Below are 17,770 nucleotides of genomic sequence, written 5' to 3'. Positions count from 1 at the left end.
ACACACAAATTCAGGCTACTATGTTGCACTGCACGTTTCAGTGATGCCCTCAAAGAAGTTTAACGATCATGACTAAAGATTCGCAACCTGTATTAAAATCGATTACTAATTATTGGAACAATTAATTTAGATGCGGTTTTCGCTGAGTGTTGAGTATTCCTTTAAGTTATGTAGGTTTTCTTTTAACCTCCGCTTCATGAGGAAGCGCCATAATCAGTATAATGGCAAAATAAATTTCTCCATACTAATTTGCATGTACTGTGGGAGTACTATCAGATTCGACAAAACGGCGTTTGAATCTTTGTTTGAACCAACACCATCAACAGATAGCCGAAGTCTTGACCTATGTATTGGTGGTCTTGGTTTGCGTGGGAGTGCTCTTAGATTCGGCAAATCGACGTTTCAATATTTGTTTACAAAACGAAATAACTCTTGACGTCTGTGGAAAACTTAATTGAAAATCAAGTCGTTTTCGGCCGTTACAGTCTTGTAAAGCAGCAAAAACAAGTTTACTTCTGCATCCAACATGCAGAATAAACTTGTTTATGCTGCTTTACAAGACTGCAACGGCCGAAAACGACTTGATTTTCTATTTTGTTTACAAAAGTAGATAAGTCGTTCTGCAAATTTGGTTGTTTTTCAGTTCATTCAAAAAATCACGCCTTAAGGTTCTCACTCGTACCCAAAAATCTAATTTCTTTTTAATCCATGGCAGGGCATGAAATTGTGCAATATCTGCTTTATTTTTGTGTTTAACACGGGCGGCACCAGACTTCTGGTAAAGGTGGGGCACCAGCATTTTTGGCATAATTGGTTCATTCATAATTTGGCGTCAGTAGTAAGAATTCAAGACAAAAATTTCAAAACGACTTATCTGCTTTTGTGAACAAAGATTCAAACGACGATTTGACGAATCTGATAGCTCTCCCACGCAAACCAACACCATCAACAGGTAGCGGAAACATTCACCTACCTATTGATGGTATTAGTTTGCGTGAATCTTTGTTTACAAAAGCAGATAAGTCGTTTTGAAAATTTTGATTTGAATTATAATTAGAGGCGTCAATCAGTCAAGCGATAAATCAATTTAAAAACCCAGATTAATTCACCTAGCGGTGATGGTGCGTTTCTCGACCTTCGTAAAATGTGTGCGCTCGAAAATACATAGATAAATGGAGCTAGGACTAAAATAGAAAAATGTATGCGTCCGTTCCATGAAAATAGAATTATTTTAAGCATAGATATGCTAATATGAATTTCGACAAAATGTTTCCTTCTCCAATCTTTTTGACATACCCTTGTTTAATTTTTACTCAGTCATATATTTTAAGGATATCATTATACTGAACCCTCGACTACACAAAAAGAAAAATAAAAGCTCATTCCCATCGATTTCCGAAAAAAAAATTTTGAGGGAATATCCGAGGGTCTCAAGGAATATCTAATTAAATTAACGGAGGAATGTCCAAAAGGACTTCTGGATGAAGATTTGAAGGATTTCCAAGAATTCTACCATCTTCGTAGAAGGGATCTCTTAAGGAATTACTTGAAGAATTTCATTAGCAAATTTATGAAATAATTGCTAAAACTATTTCTTAAAAAAGTTCGAAGGAACTTCTAACCCAATTTTCGCAGGAATTTCTAAAGCAATTTAAAAAAAAATCCGGCGGAATTCTCTTAAGTGAATTTTGGGAGGTTTCCTTGATACAATTTCCAAAGGTATTTCCGAACAAGGTCCGCAGGAGTTCCGACAAAATTTCCAAAGGTGTTTCATTCAAGATGCAAATGTTCTTTAAGGATTTAAAAAAAAAAGATTTTCCTATAGGAATTTTTGAAGGAATTCTTTAGGGAAAATCTGAAGGAATTCCTAGAATTCCTTCTTATAATTTTCGAAAAAATGTCTTGATGCTTTCCAAAATAACAAAAGGTCGAAACAAAAAAAAATGAGTCGAAGGACAAAACATCGAAAGAACGGTTGTAGGACAAAAGGTCGAAGGGTCAAAAGGTCGAAACCAAAAAAAAGGCAAAAGGTCGAAAGACAAAAGGTCGAAGGATCAAGGAAAGGATGGAAGGTCGAAGGACAAAAGGTCGAAATGATGGAAGGCCGAAAGAACGGTTGAAGGACAAAAGGTCGAAGGGTCAAAAGGTCGAAACAAAAAAAATAGGCAAAAGGTCGAAAGACAAAAGGTCGAAGGATCAAGGAAAGGATGGAAGGTCGAAGGACAAAAGGTCGAAATGATGGAAGGCCGAAAGAACGGTTGTAGGACAAAAGTTCGAGGGTCAAAAGGTCGAAGGACAAAGGGTTGAAGGACAAAAGGTCAAAAGGACAAAAGATCGGAGGGTCAAAAGGTTGAAAAAGCGAAAGGACGAAAGATCAAAAAAACAAAAGATGAAAATAACGGCTGCAGGACAAAATATCGATAGTGAATAGATTGCAAATCAAAAGATCGAAAGCCACAAGATCTGAGGTCAAAAGGTGGGATGGGATAACAGGTTGAAATTTTAAAAAAATAGGCAAAACGTCGAGTGTTAACCAACCATTCTTTTGCACATCTATGTTTATTTGGGCTTCATCTGATAATATTCCATTTTAGAATTTTTCCTTCCTTTAACTATAGGCTTTTCTTTCGAGTTTCGTACATTTATATTTATTTGTGTTTAACCAGATTTTCATTGTCGAATTTTTCCTTCTATTTTCCTTTCCTTCTATGACTTACATAGACTGTTCTTCCGGGCTTATTTGTGTTTCACCTGATTATATTTTATTGTTGAATTTTTCCCTCTTTTAATCATAGGGCTTTCTTTTGAGTTTCGCATATTTATATTGAAATTTTCACCTGTTAATATTTCATTCTACAATTTTCCCTTTGTTCAAACATAGGGTATTTTTCAGAGGTATATTGTTCAAATCAATATTTTCATCAAAGTGTTGCTAGGCTTTATTTACATTAATTTTAATTCCTGAAACATCAATCATTTTCATCAAAATGATCATTCGGAACATAAAATTTTTGGTTTAATATACCATCTTCTAATGATAAAAATATTTGTCTATTCGACTTTTTTTATGTTGACCTTTTATCTCTTCTATCTCTCGTTTTTTCGATCTTTTGACTCAGTAATTGTTTCAACCTTCTTTTCCTTCAGTTTTTGTCACTTTTTTGACCTTCTTTTTCTTCGACCTTTTGTCCTTGTGACCTTTTGTCCTTCGACCTTTCAACCTTCGACCTTTCGTCCTTTCGACCTTTTGTACTTTTAACCTTTTGTTCTTTCGACCTTTTGTCCCTTCGACCTTTTGTCCTTTCGACCTTTTGTCCTTGCGACCTTTTGTCCTTCGACCTTTTGACCTTCCACCTTTCGTCCTTTCGAACTTTTGTCCTATCGACCTTTTGTATTTTCGACCTTTTGTCCTTTCGACCCTTTATTCCTTCGACCTTCTGACCTTCGACCTTTTGACACAGATTCAGACTAGGAACAAACACCGTATTGTAAGTTAAAATTTTGACACATATTTATAACACATAACTAAGTACCCAATCAAACCGGGACCCGAAAATAATGTATATCGTGCGTCTTTATTTGGCATATTTGTATGACAAGGAGTCATCATTTTTCCGTGAAGGAATGACACCCATCAGCATCAAAATCAACCTGGCATCACAAGGGCTTCCTACCACAGATGAGGAAGGTCAGAAAATATTCTTCGATGTGCATGCGGAGTATGGCGTTTCTAAGAAGGCGATAATTGATGATCTGGAATCTTACCGTCGTCATCTTAGTAACCTGAGAATCCAACATCTGCAACACATAAGGGACAGCGTCAACAAATTTCACAATCCAAATTTTCAAAAGTAACGACTCATTTCGACGAGAAAGAGGTAAATATTTTCACAACCGACGTAGTTCCAAAAACTTCTTCACTAAAACAGAATGCGACTGAAATTTTGATATACACATGATTTTGTTTTTACACGATTTTTTTTCGCTCGTGTTTTTGATCGTGTGACTTCAATTTGCCACCAAACTCTTCGCAACATGTTTCAAAAATTCCTGAATAAATCAAAGAAAAATCACATGATAATTAATATACATTAAACATTTAAGATGAGTGGAAAATTGAGAAAATGTAAATCGTGTAAAAACAGAATCCAGTGTATTGTCAAAATTTCAATCGCATGAAAAGCCCAGCCAAAATTAAGGAAATTCATAATAACATTTTAAGCTTGTCCTTTTCAGTTATTTTGGCAACTGAAACCATCTGGGATGAGAGCGTGAGGAATGAAGAACTTTTTGGAAATAGCTTTAATGTATTCAGGGATGACCGCGATTTCTCAGAATCTAACAAAAAGTCTGGCGGTGGAGTTCTATTTGCAATCTCCACAAATTTTGATTCAGAAATAATAACTACCAAAAAATACAAGAACTTTGAACACGTCTGGGTGAAATCTAATATTACAGGAGAAACCCATGTTTTCTCTTCTGTGTATTTTCCACCGGACCATGTGCAAACAATTTCTTATGAAAGCATTTAAAAATTGCGGAAGAAATTTTATCGCAACTTCCACCTGAAGTCAAAGTACATATTTATGGAGATCAATTTTCTGACTTTATTCCGGATTCAGAGAATGAGAAAATCCTACTTCCAGTTGTTGGGGAAAATGGAACACTGCTGTTTATATTCGATAGAATTGCCAGCTTAGGGCTTAACCAAATCAATTATATTAAGAATCAACAGAACTGCTCCCTAGACCTTCTATTAGCGAACTTCCTGTATTTTTGTGTGTCAGAATCATTGAATCCCTTATATAAAAACGAAACATTCCACACAGCTATTGAATACTCTCTGTTTGTTCATGATTATCAAAAACCCAGCGACTGTGACTTCGAAGAAGTCCTTGATAACCATAAAGTAAACTATGACAACATAAGACATATGCTAAGTAGATTAAACTGGAAGCAAATTTTAGAGATTTAAGGGAATGTTAAATCTTCCGTTGATGTCTTTTATAACATCATTTTTAATATTATTAAAGAAGAGGTTCCAATAAAGAAAAAAAGACGGAACGGAAATTCAAAATATCCAATTTGGTATAATATACAGATAAAAAATTTAACGAATCGCAAACAAAAATTATATAAAAATTACAAACTAAACAGTTCGAATGAAAATTTGGGAAATTTTTTAGACATCTGCGATCAATTAAAACTAGCAATTGATGTAGCATTTGAAGAGTATAATACGAAAACAGAAAACCAAATAAAGTCATGCCCAAAGAACTCCTTCAATTACGTAAAATCAAAATTAAAATCAGACAATTTTCCGTCATCCATGTATCTAGATGAACGCGTCGGTAATTCCTCGGAAGACATCTGTAATCTTTTTGGAGATCTCTTCCAAGAAATATACACCACCTTTTCGGAACAAGATCGCGACATTGATTTTTTGGCGCCTGTCCCAGAATTTGCGAAACGTCGGACAAACATACATCTTGTTTCAATCATTCAAGACTGCGTAGCCATCCTTAAAATCGAAATAAAAATATACAGTTGATTTCTCAATATTATGCGTAAATGAATTTCCGAATGACTTTCAATACCGTCATCGGGGGTGACAATGGGTCTGGGGGTGAGAATGGGCCATCGCTCTCACCGGCAGCCTGGAGGTCGGATAGCAAAATCGTTCAAAAAGGTCTCTTATATTTTAGTCTTCTTGCCATCAGCTACATTCAATCTAATCTACAAGCATTCTAAGTAGTTCAAACAGTGACCCATTCTCACCCCCATTTGACCCATTGTCACCCCCGACGACGGTATTTATTTTAATTCCTTCTTTGAATTTATTATTCGAAGAACTTTTTAAAGCATCTTCAAAATTATTAACGGAATTACAATTTATTTTTTAAATATATTTTTAGAAATACCTTTCTAAATTTCCTCGAAAATAAATTCCTTCAGAAAATCCTTTTCGCCTTTCTCGTACAACAAGGTTGTACCGAAAGGCTATAGGACTACTCCAAAAAAACAACTTTTGATAGAAGGTCCGAAAACCCATAGTGTTATATACCGATCGACTCAGTTCGACGAATCGAGGTGATGTCTGCATGTGCGTATGTATGTGTGTGTGTATGTGTACAAAATTTGTAGACACACTTTTTGGAACTTTAGCATTACCAAATTTGCTCGCAACAAGTTGCATTCGACGGGGAATGCGGTCCAATTGTTTGCTATTGAAAATGCCCAATCGGACATTGCATTTCGGAATTATTGAAAAATCATTGTTTTTTCCCAAGGGTCCCCCTTTGAATTTTTTTTTTCAAAATCGAAAACAAAAATTTTTTAAGAATGGTGGCAATGCGTAGTAATTAATACAAAAACATGCAAAATGATAGAAAATATGCGATCTATGCCCCTGGAGTGCTTATTTGACCTTTCTTATGTGATTTTTTTTAGTACATTTTACGATCCACGAGAAAGGCATCATCGCCGCCAGGTGGATTAATCTGGGTTTTTTTCTAGGAATTTCTTCGGAAATTCAGTTAGAAATTCCTTTGAAAAATCCATTAAGAATACTTTGATGAGATCCATTATTTTATTCTTTTGAATTTCCTACGGAAAACCCTTCAGAAATTCCTTAAGAATATAATACGGAAAATGTTTCATGAAAACCTTCCAGAACTCTTTAAGGAGAATTCTTTTTACGAGTTTTTTTTTTCATGAATTCCTTTGAAAATTGCTTTTAGATTTTCTGCAGAAATTGAATTAGAAACTCCTTCAAATTTTTTAAAGAAATTGCTGCAACAATTATTGAACTCAAACACATGCTTCCCAGTATTTCCTCAGAAATTCCCTTCCGAAACTCTAGTAAGAATTTCTTGGAATTTCTTTGAAATTTCACTTAGGAATTTCTTCAGAAATTCTTTTAGGAATCCTTAAACAATTATTTAAAAGAGCACCTTCAAAAATTTCATCTGGAAATTCCTCTGTTATTCCGTTGAAAAACCCATCCGAAAATTCCTTTAGGATTTCCTATTTCATTCATTAATAAATTTCCGGAAAAAATCTCCAACAAAATATCCGGGATAGTTCCAGCAGGAACTTCATATGGTTTAAGGTAGTTCCGAAGGAATTTCTGGATGAATTTACGAAGGCCTTTCCAGAGGATTGTAAAAAAATAAAAATAAAGGCGTATTATTCTAAATTATCTCTGGAGGGAATTCCTGAAGTGGAAAGAATTTCTAAAGGATTTTCAGAATAAATTTTTAAGAAAAAATCTGGGGTATTATCGATGAAATTTCCAAAGCCTGAAAGATTTTTAGATAGCTTTTGCAAAGGAATTGCTGAAGGTATTTCCGAAGGAATTCCTACAGGAATTTATGAACGAATTTTCAATAAAATTACAGGAGAAATATCTTTTTGAATTTCTAAAGTAATTCCTTGAATTCTTCAAAAAATCTTTCGAAGATAACTCCAAGAAATCCTTCGGAAGTTTTTCACGATTTATTCAAAATTCAGGAAATTACTACAAACTCGTCTTATGCCAAGTGAAGAAGTTCGACTAAAAGCTCAAAATAATTTTCTTAACAGATCACGTGCCTAATCGTGCCCCAGCTTAACCCCACCAGTGGTGTTTAATACCACTTTTAGCTCGGTGGATTGAAGAATATAAATAATCGATCGATTAGTCATTATTCTTTGCGAATATGTATATAAACGATTTAAAAATTCTAATCTTAAAACAACGCACAACATCCTTTTATGACTGCTTTTCATGCGAAATTGATCGAAGAACCCACGATGCTTTCATTTGGTCGCCTGAGATAGAAAAAGGCGCTTAAATCTCTATCTTATGACGATCACGACCTTTTGCAGGACTGATCATAACTATTTGCGCTCTAATTCATTGATTTCGATTGTGATTGATTTACGTTAATAAATTCAAGGAATAGTAATTCATATAAAATTGAATTAGTGTACTAAAAAGAAGTCTCACATACTCAATTTTTGAATTTTATCCATGCCCCACTAACATTAAATATTAAAAATTCAGTATTTATCAGTGTAAATCGTCTTTTTGCGGCTACGCTTCATTTTGAGTGTGTTATTAATAATTGAACAGATTTCCCAAATGACAATTCCCTGTAAATTCACTTCACCCGCAGTTGTAAAAACACGCTATTTCCTCACCACAAAACACTTGACGCCATTGCCGTTGGGCAGCCTCGTAGATTATCTTCTCTGAGTTAAGTTAGGTCCTTGATGAAAGCTTTCCCGCCCCCATCTGTCATAATCTTCAAACTTTCCCAAGGCTAAGGTACCGCAACGCTCGTGCGGACATCCCATCGCATTTACTACCTTTGGGAACGAACCCAAGTATGACGAAAGAATAATGAAGTTTTTGTTAATTTTATTTTTGACCACCTTATTGCGTGGAAGTTCCCCATGATATAACGCCGCATTGGGAATTTCTCTCGCGCGAAGAAAAAACAGAACTGGAAACTCATTGCCCGTGCAAAAGCAGCGAAGATTAATTTAATTACCGCCGAGAAAAATGTGTTGCTAGCCCCACTCCCTCGATAATAAAAGTGGAAAAAGCTCGCACCCTGCCCCGCAGGATCAGCCCCCTCCGGGTCTGGTGACACGGACGTAAAAGTTTTTAATGAAAATTTCAAACTTGAGACAAAACACCAATTTACGAGTGCCTACCCAACAACGTTGGCTGCCATGTGACTGAGAAATGAGCACCCTCGAGTGGCTTGCTCATCCCCGGCCCGCTGCTGCTGCTGCTGCTCATCCTGTCTTGGAAGTGACAAATACGTGTGAAGTGTGCATTTGTTGAAAACATGATTTCAGAACTAATGAGCCGATGCACGGTCTTTTCTTTTCTTTTCATGTCTCATCGTGTGTGTGTCTGTTTGTTCGTGTGTTCCTGTGCCGGGTGCCGGATGCCGGATGCGGAAACATCTGTTGCTTTCCGTGTAAATGTCGCCGCTGCCGGCGTTGCTGCCGCAGTACGGATTCGTGAACTACGCGTTGGAGTTGCTGGTGCTCAAAAACTTTGGAATTAACATATGGGAACAAATAAAGTAAGTATAAATCAATGCTTTAATGTTGGAATTAAGTGACTGCACACCTGGTACATAATACATCGAACTTCATTTTCCAAGAAATGGAAAACGATAAAACTCTGGAATAGCAGTATAACAATGTTTTAAATAATCGAATGAAAGAAACACTGTTTAACAAAAAAAGGAAATATTTTTTACATAAATTAGGATTTGTGTTCCGGATATTAAACGCATGGCGCCCGCATTCATGCTTTTAAAATCAAAAGAACCTGCTCGTTTTTACAACGACGCGACAAAGCTTTTTTTGCCATGAATTAAGAAGAGTTTATTACAGTGAGATGGAAAATGGAACAGATTTCGTATACATCAGAATATTATCAGATTCGCTGGCTGTTGTTATGGTTTCAGTCAAGTAATTGCACAAACTTCACGCGGCGTTTCACAGATGAAAAGAACGGCAGCGCCAAACAAATCACCGCAAGGGGAGTCACTTATGTGCTTATAAGAATCAAGTTTCCGGGTACGGCACGTGAAAACTTAAGCGCCTGAGACAGCTATGCTTCGTTGATATGCAACTAATCATCGGAAATCAATCCGATTTTAATCGGAATTTACCTTTCCAGTCATTTTTATACATGACCTTGTTGATTCCTTCATTTATTAAAGGCCCAAATTTTGGGCTGATTTCCGGAATATTCATCAAACCGGTTCTGACTACAGAATTTGTTTTATATGTACAATGCACATCTTATTATGGTTCCAGTTGAAAATCGAATTTCGAACTCGCGAAAATCTACTTTATTCGCGTTCAAATTATAGCGCATCATTGCGCAACTAGTACACATTGTTCGCAACCAGATGCGCTATACAGCGCACCAGATGCGCAGTAACGAAACTTGCGACTAATAGGAGTAAAATTGATTTTCGTGAGTTCAAAAATTCGGTTTTGAGCTGCATATATAATACTACCATAAAACTGCAAGAAATAGGATTTAATGACTGTACACGATGAAAATGAAACACACACAAAGAATCGTCAAAAATTAATTTTTAGTCCAATTTTCTTCAAAATTTTAGCGATCAAATAACAACATTATAGGTAGGTTACTACTCCATTGGATTATTGGATTTTCTCTCCATAACTGAATGTCCGCAGATCGCTCTTGACAAATTTCATTAGATTTTGTGCAGTGATGGGGCGACTTCTGTTGATACTTTTACCCAGTGCTCCATCAAATCCAGCTTGATGTGAGGCTCTTCGTCCAACTCTATCAGGGTGCTCTACGGTTTCTTCAGCCACATATTTTGTTTGTCGTTCCGGTTCGGTGCGTTCCTGGCTTTGTAAACGTCCAGACCGGCACGTTTCATCGTTTTTTCGACAACCCAGTAGGAAACCTCCACTTTCCTCGCCACATCGCGAATCCATCGGACAAAGCATTTTAACAGATTCAATACCTCCCTTGCCATCTCCTGATTAGTTGTCTTTGGTTTTTCGCAGCTGCCTGGCCACCGCTGAGTCAGATCCAGGATTTTAGCTATTTAGAACTGATTGGACTGGATCTGACTGATCGACTGATTGACTGGACCGACGGACTTGACTGGACTGGATCTGACTGGATTGGACTTGACTGGACTGACTGGATCGGACTGGATCTGACTGGATCTGGACTGACTTGACTGACCTGGACCTGACTGGATCTGACCTGACTGACCTGACGACTGGACTGACCTGGACCGGATCTGGACTGACCTGGACTGACTTGACCGGACCTCTGGACTTGACTCGATCTTGGACTGGATCTGGACCGATCTGGACTGGACCTGGACTGACCTGACTGGACTTGACCGATCTGACTGACCTGGACTGGATCTGACCTGGACTGGATCGACTCGACTCTGACTGACTTGACTGGATCTGACTGGATCTGACTGGATCTGACTGACCTGGACTGGATCTTGGACTGACTTGGACTGGATCTGACTGACCTGGACTGACCTGACCGACCTGGACTGGATCTGGACTGGATCTGGACTGACTCCTGACTGACCTGGACTGATCTGACTGATCTGGACTGATCTTGGACTGGATCTGGACTGGATCTGGACTGACCTGACTGGACCTGGACTGACCTGACTGGATCTGGACTGGATCTGGACTGGATCTGACTGACCTGGACCGGATCTGGACTTGGATCAATCTGACTGACTTGACTGGACTGATCTGGACTGACCTGACTGGATCTGGACTGATCTGGACTGGACTCTGGACTGACCTGACTGGATCTGGACTGGATCTGACCTGATCTGGACTGGATCTGGACTGACCTGACTGATCTGGACTGGACTGACTGACTGGATCTGGACTGGATCTGGACCTGACTGGACTTGACCTGGATCTGGACTGATCTGGACTGACCTGGACTGACTTGGACTGGACCTGGACTGGATCTGGACTGGAACCTGACTGATCTGGACTGGATCTGACTGACTTGACTGGATCTGGACTGGATCTGGACTGGATCTGACTGGATCTGGACTGACCTGACTGGATCTGGACTGACCTGGACTGATCTGGACCGACCTGGACTGGATCTGGACTGACTTTGACTGACTTGGACTGATCTGGATTGATCTGGACTGGATCTGACTGGACTGACCTGACTGACCTGGACTGGATCAATTGACCTGGACTGACCTGGACCGACCTGGACTGGATCTGGACTGATCTGACTGACCTTGGACTGGATCCTGACTGGATCTGACCGACCTGACCTGGATCTGACTGGATCTGACTGGACTGACCTGGACTGGACTGGACTGGATCTGACTGACCTGGACTGACCTGGATCTGGACTGACCTGGACTGACCTGACCGATCTGGACTGGATCTGACCGACCTGGACTGACCTGGACTGGATCTGGACTGGATCTGGACTGATCTGGACTGGATCTGACTGGATCTGGACTGGACCTGGACTGACCTGACTGGATCTGGACTGGATCGGACTGACCTGGACTGGACCTGGACCGATCTGGACTGACCTGACTGGACTCTGGACTGGATCTGGACTGGATCTGGACTGGATCTGGACTGGACCTGACTGGACCTGACTGGATCTGGACTGACCTGACTGGACCTGGACTGGACCTGGACTGACCTGACTGGATCTGGACTGGATCTGGACTGGATCTGGACTGACCTGGACTGACCTGGACTGGATCTGGACTGGATCTGGACTGACCTGACTGGACCTGGACTGATCTGGACTGACCTGGACTGACCTGGACTGGATCTGGACTGATCTGGACTGACCTGACTGACCTGGACTGGATCTGGACCGGGATCTGGGACTGGACTGACCTGACTGACTGGACTGGATCTGACTGGATCTGACCTGGACTGGATCGACCTGGACTGACCTGACTGACCTGGACTGGATCTGACCGACCTGGACTGGACTGACCTGGACTGGATCTGGACTGATCTTGGGACTGGATCTGGACTGACCTGGACTGGATCTGACTGGATCTGGACTGGATCTGGACTGGACCTGACTGATCTGGACTGACCTGGACTGACCTGGACTGATCTGACTGACCTGGACTGACCTGGACTGGATCTGGACTGGATCTGACCTGACTGACTGGACTGGACTTGACCTGGATCTGACCGACTGGGATCTGGACTGATCTGGACTGGATCTGGACCGGATCTGGACTGACCTGACTGATCTGGACTGGACCTGACTGACCTGGACTGATCTGGACTGACTGGACTGACCTGGACTGGACCTGGACTGGACCTGACTGACCTGACTGGATCTGGACTGGATCTGACTGGACTGGACCTGGACTGACCTGGACTGGATCTGGACTGGATCTGGACTGATCTGGACTGGATCTGGACTGACCTGGACTGACCTGGACTGGATCTGGACTGGATCTGGACTGATCTGGACTGACCTGGACTGGATCTCTGACTGACCTGGACTGGACCTGGACTGACTTGGATCTGGACTGACCTGACTGACCTGGACTGGATCTGGACTGGACCTGGACTGACCTGACTGACCTGGACTGATCTGGACTGGATCTGGACTGGACCTGACTGACCTGGACTGACCTGGACTGGATCTGGACTGATCTGGACTGACCTGGACCTGGACTGGATCTGGACTGGATCTGGACTGGATCTGGACCTGATCTGGACTGGATCTGACTGGATCTGGACTGACCTGGATCTGACTGACCTGGACTGGATCTGGACTGATCTGGACTGACTGACCTGACTGACCTGGACTGGACTGGATCTGGACTGACCTGGACTGGATCTGGACTGACCGACCTGACTGGATCTGGATCTGGACTGATCTGGACTGGATCTGACTGGACCTGGACTGGACCTGACTGACCTGGACCTGGACTGATCTGGACTGGACTGGACTGGACTGACCTGACCGACTGACCTGGACTGGATCTGGACTGATCTGACTGGATCTGGACTGGATCTGGACTGGATCTGGACTGGATCTGACTGACCTGGATCTGACTTGGATCTGGACTGACTCTGACTGGACCTGGACCTGGACTGACCTGGACTGGATCTGGACTGGATCTGGACTGGACTTGGACTGACCTGACCGATCTGGACTGGATCTGGACTGACCTGGACTTGGACCTGGATCTGACTGATCTGGACTGGACTGGACTGATCTGGACTGGATCTGGACTGGACTGGATCTGACTGGACCTGACTGGACTTGACTGGATCTGGACTGGATCGACTTGGACTGGACTGGATCTGGACTGGATCTGGACTGACCTGGACTGACCTGGACCTGACTGATCTGGACTGGACCTTGGACTGACCTGGACTGACCTGACTGGATCTGACTGGATCTGGACCGGATCTGGACTGACCTGACTGGACCTGACTGATCTGGACTGACCGATCTGGACTGACCTGGACTGGATCTGACTGACCTGACTGGATCTGGGACTGACCTGACTGACCTGGACTGGATCCTGGACTGGATCTGGACTGATCTGACTGACCTGACCTGGACTCTGACTGACCTGGACTGGATCTGGACCGGACCTGGACTGGACCTGGACTGACCTGGACTGGACCTGGACTGGATCTGGACTGGATCTGGACTGATCTGACTGGACTGGACTGGATCTGGACTGACCTGGACTGGATCTGGACTGACCTGGACTGGATCTGGACTGGATCTGGACCGACTTGGACTGACCTGACTGACCTGACCGACTGACCGATCTGGACTGACCTGGACTGGATCTGGACTGGATCTGACTGGATCTGGACTGACCTGGACTGACCTGGACTGGATCTGGACTGATCTGACTGGATCTGGACTGACCTGACTGGACCTGACTGACTCTGGACTGACCTGGACTGATCTTGGACTGGATCTGGACTGATCTGGACTGACCTGACTTGACCTGGACTGGATCTGACTGACTGACTGACTGGATCTGACCGACCTGGACTGACTGGACTGGATCTGGACTGACCTGGACTGACTGGATCTGGACTGGACCTGACCGGACCTGACTGGACTTGGACTGACCTGGACTGGATCTGGACCGACCTGACTTTGACCTGACTGATCTGGACTGGACCTGGACTGGATCTGGACTGGATCTGACCGACCTGACTGATCTGGACCGGATCTTGACTGATCTGGACTGGACCTGGACTGACTGGACTGGATCTGGACTGACCTGGACTGGACTGACCTGGACTGACCTGGACTGGATCTGACTGACCTGGACTGGATCTGGACTGACCTGGACTGGACCTGACTGACCTGGACTGATCTGGACTGGATCTGGACCGGGATCTGGACTGGATCTGGACTCGATCGGACTGGATCTGGACTGGATCTGGACTGGACCTGGATCGACCTGGACTGACTCCACCGACTGGACTGGATCTGACCGATCTGGACTGGATCTGGACTGACCTGACCGACTGGACTGACTCTGGACTGGATCTGGACTCGATCTGGACTGGACCTGGGACTGACTCAATTGACCTGGACTGGATCTGACCGGATCGGGACTGACCTGGACTGGATCTGGGACTGACCTGACTGGATCTGGAATCTTGGACTGGATCTGGACTGACCTGGACTCGGGACCTAGGACTCGGATCTGGACCTGACTTGGACTGGATCTTGGACTGGATCTGGACTGGATCTTGGACTGACTGGACTGACCTGACTGACCTGGATCTGACTGGATCTTGGATCAATCGACTGGATCTGGACTGATCTTGGACTGGACCTGGACTGGATCTGACTGGATCTGGACTGGATCTGGACTGACCTCCTGACTGGATCTGGACTGGACTTGACTGGATCTGATCGACTGGACTGGACTCTGACTGGACTGGGATCTGACTGACCTGACCGACCTGACTGACCTTGACTGGATCTGACCTGGACCGACCTGGACTGGATCTGGACTCGACTCTTGGATCGACTGGATCTGACTGGATCACCTGGACTGGGACTGGACTCGACCTTGGACTCCACCTGGGACTGATCTTGACCGATCTGGACCGGACTCCGGACTGGACCTGGACTTGGACCTGGACTGACCTGACCTGACCTGGACTGGACCTGGACTGACCTGACCGACTGACCGACCTGGACTGACTGGACTGGACTGACTGGACTGATCTGACTGGATCTTGGACCGACCTGGATTGACCTGGACTGGACTGACCTGACCGACTGGACTGACCTGGACTGGACCTGGACTGACCTGACTGGACCTGACTGACCTTGTCGGGATCTGGACTGGACTTGACCTGGACCGCACCTGACCGGATCCCGGACTGACCTGACTGGACCTGGACTGACCTTGGACTGGACTCTGGACTGGATCTGGACCGACTCTGACTGGACCTTGGACCGACCTGACTGACCTGGACTGACCTGACTGGATCTGGACTGACCTGACTGACTGACTGACCTGACTGACTGACCTGGACCTGGACAGACTCTGGACTGGATCTTGACCGACCTGACCGGGACTGACTGGATCTGGACTCGACTCTGGACTGGATCTGGACTGACCTGGACTGACCTGGACTGGATCTGACTGACCTGACCGATCTGGACTGACTGACTGACCTGGACTGACCTGGACCGATCTGGACTGGATCTGGACTGACCTGGACTGATCTGGACTGACCTGACTGACCTGGACCGGACCTGGACTGACCTGGACTGACTCGGGACTGGATCTGGACTGGACCTGACTGGACCTGGACTGACCTGACTGATCTGGACTGACCTGGACTGACCTGACTCGACCTGGACTGACCTGGACTGGACCTGGACTGACTGACCGACCTGACTGGATCTGACCGATCTGGACTGGATCTGACTGACCTGGACCGGACCTGACTGGATCTGGACTGGACCTTGGACTGACTGACCGACTTGGACCGATCTGGACTGACCTGGACCTGGACCTGGACTGACCTGGACTGACCTGGACTGACCTGGACTGGATCTGGACTGACCTGGACTGACCTGGACCGGATCTGGACTGACCTGGACTGGACCTGGACTGGATCTGGACTGACCTGGACTGGATCTGGACTGACCTGACCGACCTGGACCGACCTGACTGATCTGACTGACCTGGACCGGACTGGACTGACCTGACTGGACCTGGACTGACCTGGACTGACCGACTGGATCTGGACTGACTCTGGACTGACCTGACTGGACCTGGACTGGACCTGGACTGGATCTGGACCGACTGGATCTGGACTGCATCTGGACTGGACCTGGACTGGACCTGGACTGGACCTGGACTGACCTGACCGACCTGGACTGACCTGGACTGGATCTGACTGACCTTGGACTGGATCTGGACTGGACCTGACTGGACCTGGACTGACCTGGACCGACCTGGACTGACCTGACCGACCTGGACTGGATCTGGACTGACCTGGACCGATCTGGACTGGATCTGACTGGATCTGACCTGACCTGGATCTGACTGGACCGACTGGATCTGGACTGACCTGACTGGATCTGGACTGACCTGGACTGGATCTGGACTGGATCTGACTGACCTGACTGACCTGGACTGGACCTGGACTGGATCTGGACTGGACTTGGACTGATCTGGACTGACTGACTGGATCTGGACTGACCTGACCGATCTGGACTGGACCTGGACTGGATCTGGACTGGACCTGGACCGACCTGGACCGACCTGGACCTGGACTGGATCTGACCGGACCTGACTGACCTGGACTGACCTGGACTGATCTGACTGGACCTGGACTGACCGATCTGGACTGGATCTGGACTGACCTGACTGGATCTGACTGGACTGACCTGACCGATCTGGACTGACCTGGACCGACCTGGACTGACCTGGACTGACCTGACCGATCTGGACTGGATCTGGACTGACCTGACTGGACTGGACTGACCTGGACTGGACCTGACTGGATCTGGACCGGATCTGGACTGGATCGGACTTGACTGGACTGGACTGACTGATCTGGACTGGATCTGACTGACCTGGACTGACCTGGACTGACCTGACTGGACTGGACTGGACTCTGGACTGGATCTGGACTGGATCTGGACTGGATCTGGACTGACCTGGACTGACCTGGACTGATCTGGACTGGATCTGGACTGACC

General features: G+C 44.4%; 1 protein-coding gene across 6 annotated transcripts in view; it reads left to right on the top strand.

Moving 5' to 3' along the window:
- The window catches only part of LOC134205897 (guanylate cyclase soluble subunit beta-1), a 244,713-nt gene that overhangs the window by 41,888 nt on the left and 185,055 nt on the right, over positions 1-17,770 (top strand). For all 6 annotated transcript variants that reach the window (XM_062681591.1, XM_062681594.1, XM_062681588.1 and 3 more), the window contains exon 3: positions 9,010-9,083. In XM_062681591.1, coding sequence (XP_062537575.1) covers positions 9,010-9,083 — 74 coding nt within the window. The remainder of the gene's footprint in view (positions 1-9,009; positions 9,084-17,770) is intronic.

The sequence above is a fragment of the Armigeres subalbatus genome, chromosome 1 (assembly GCF_024139115.2).
Source record: "Armigeres subalbatus isolate Guangzhou_Male chromosome 1, GZ_Asu_2, whole genome shotgun sequence".
In the NCBI taxonomy this organism is placed as follows: domain Eukaryota; kingdom Metazoa; phylum Arthropoda; class Insecta; order Diptera; family Culicidae; genus Armigeres; species Armigeres subalbatus.
This window is presented reverse-complemented; position numbering and strand designations above follow the sequence as displayed.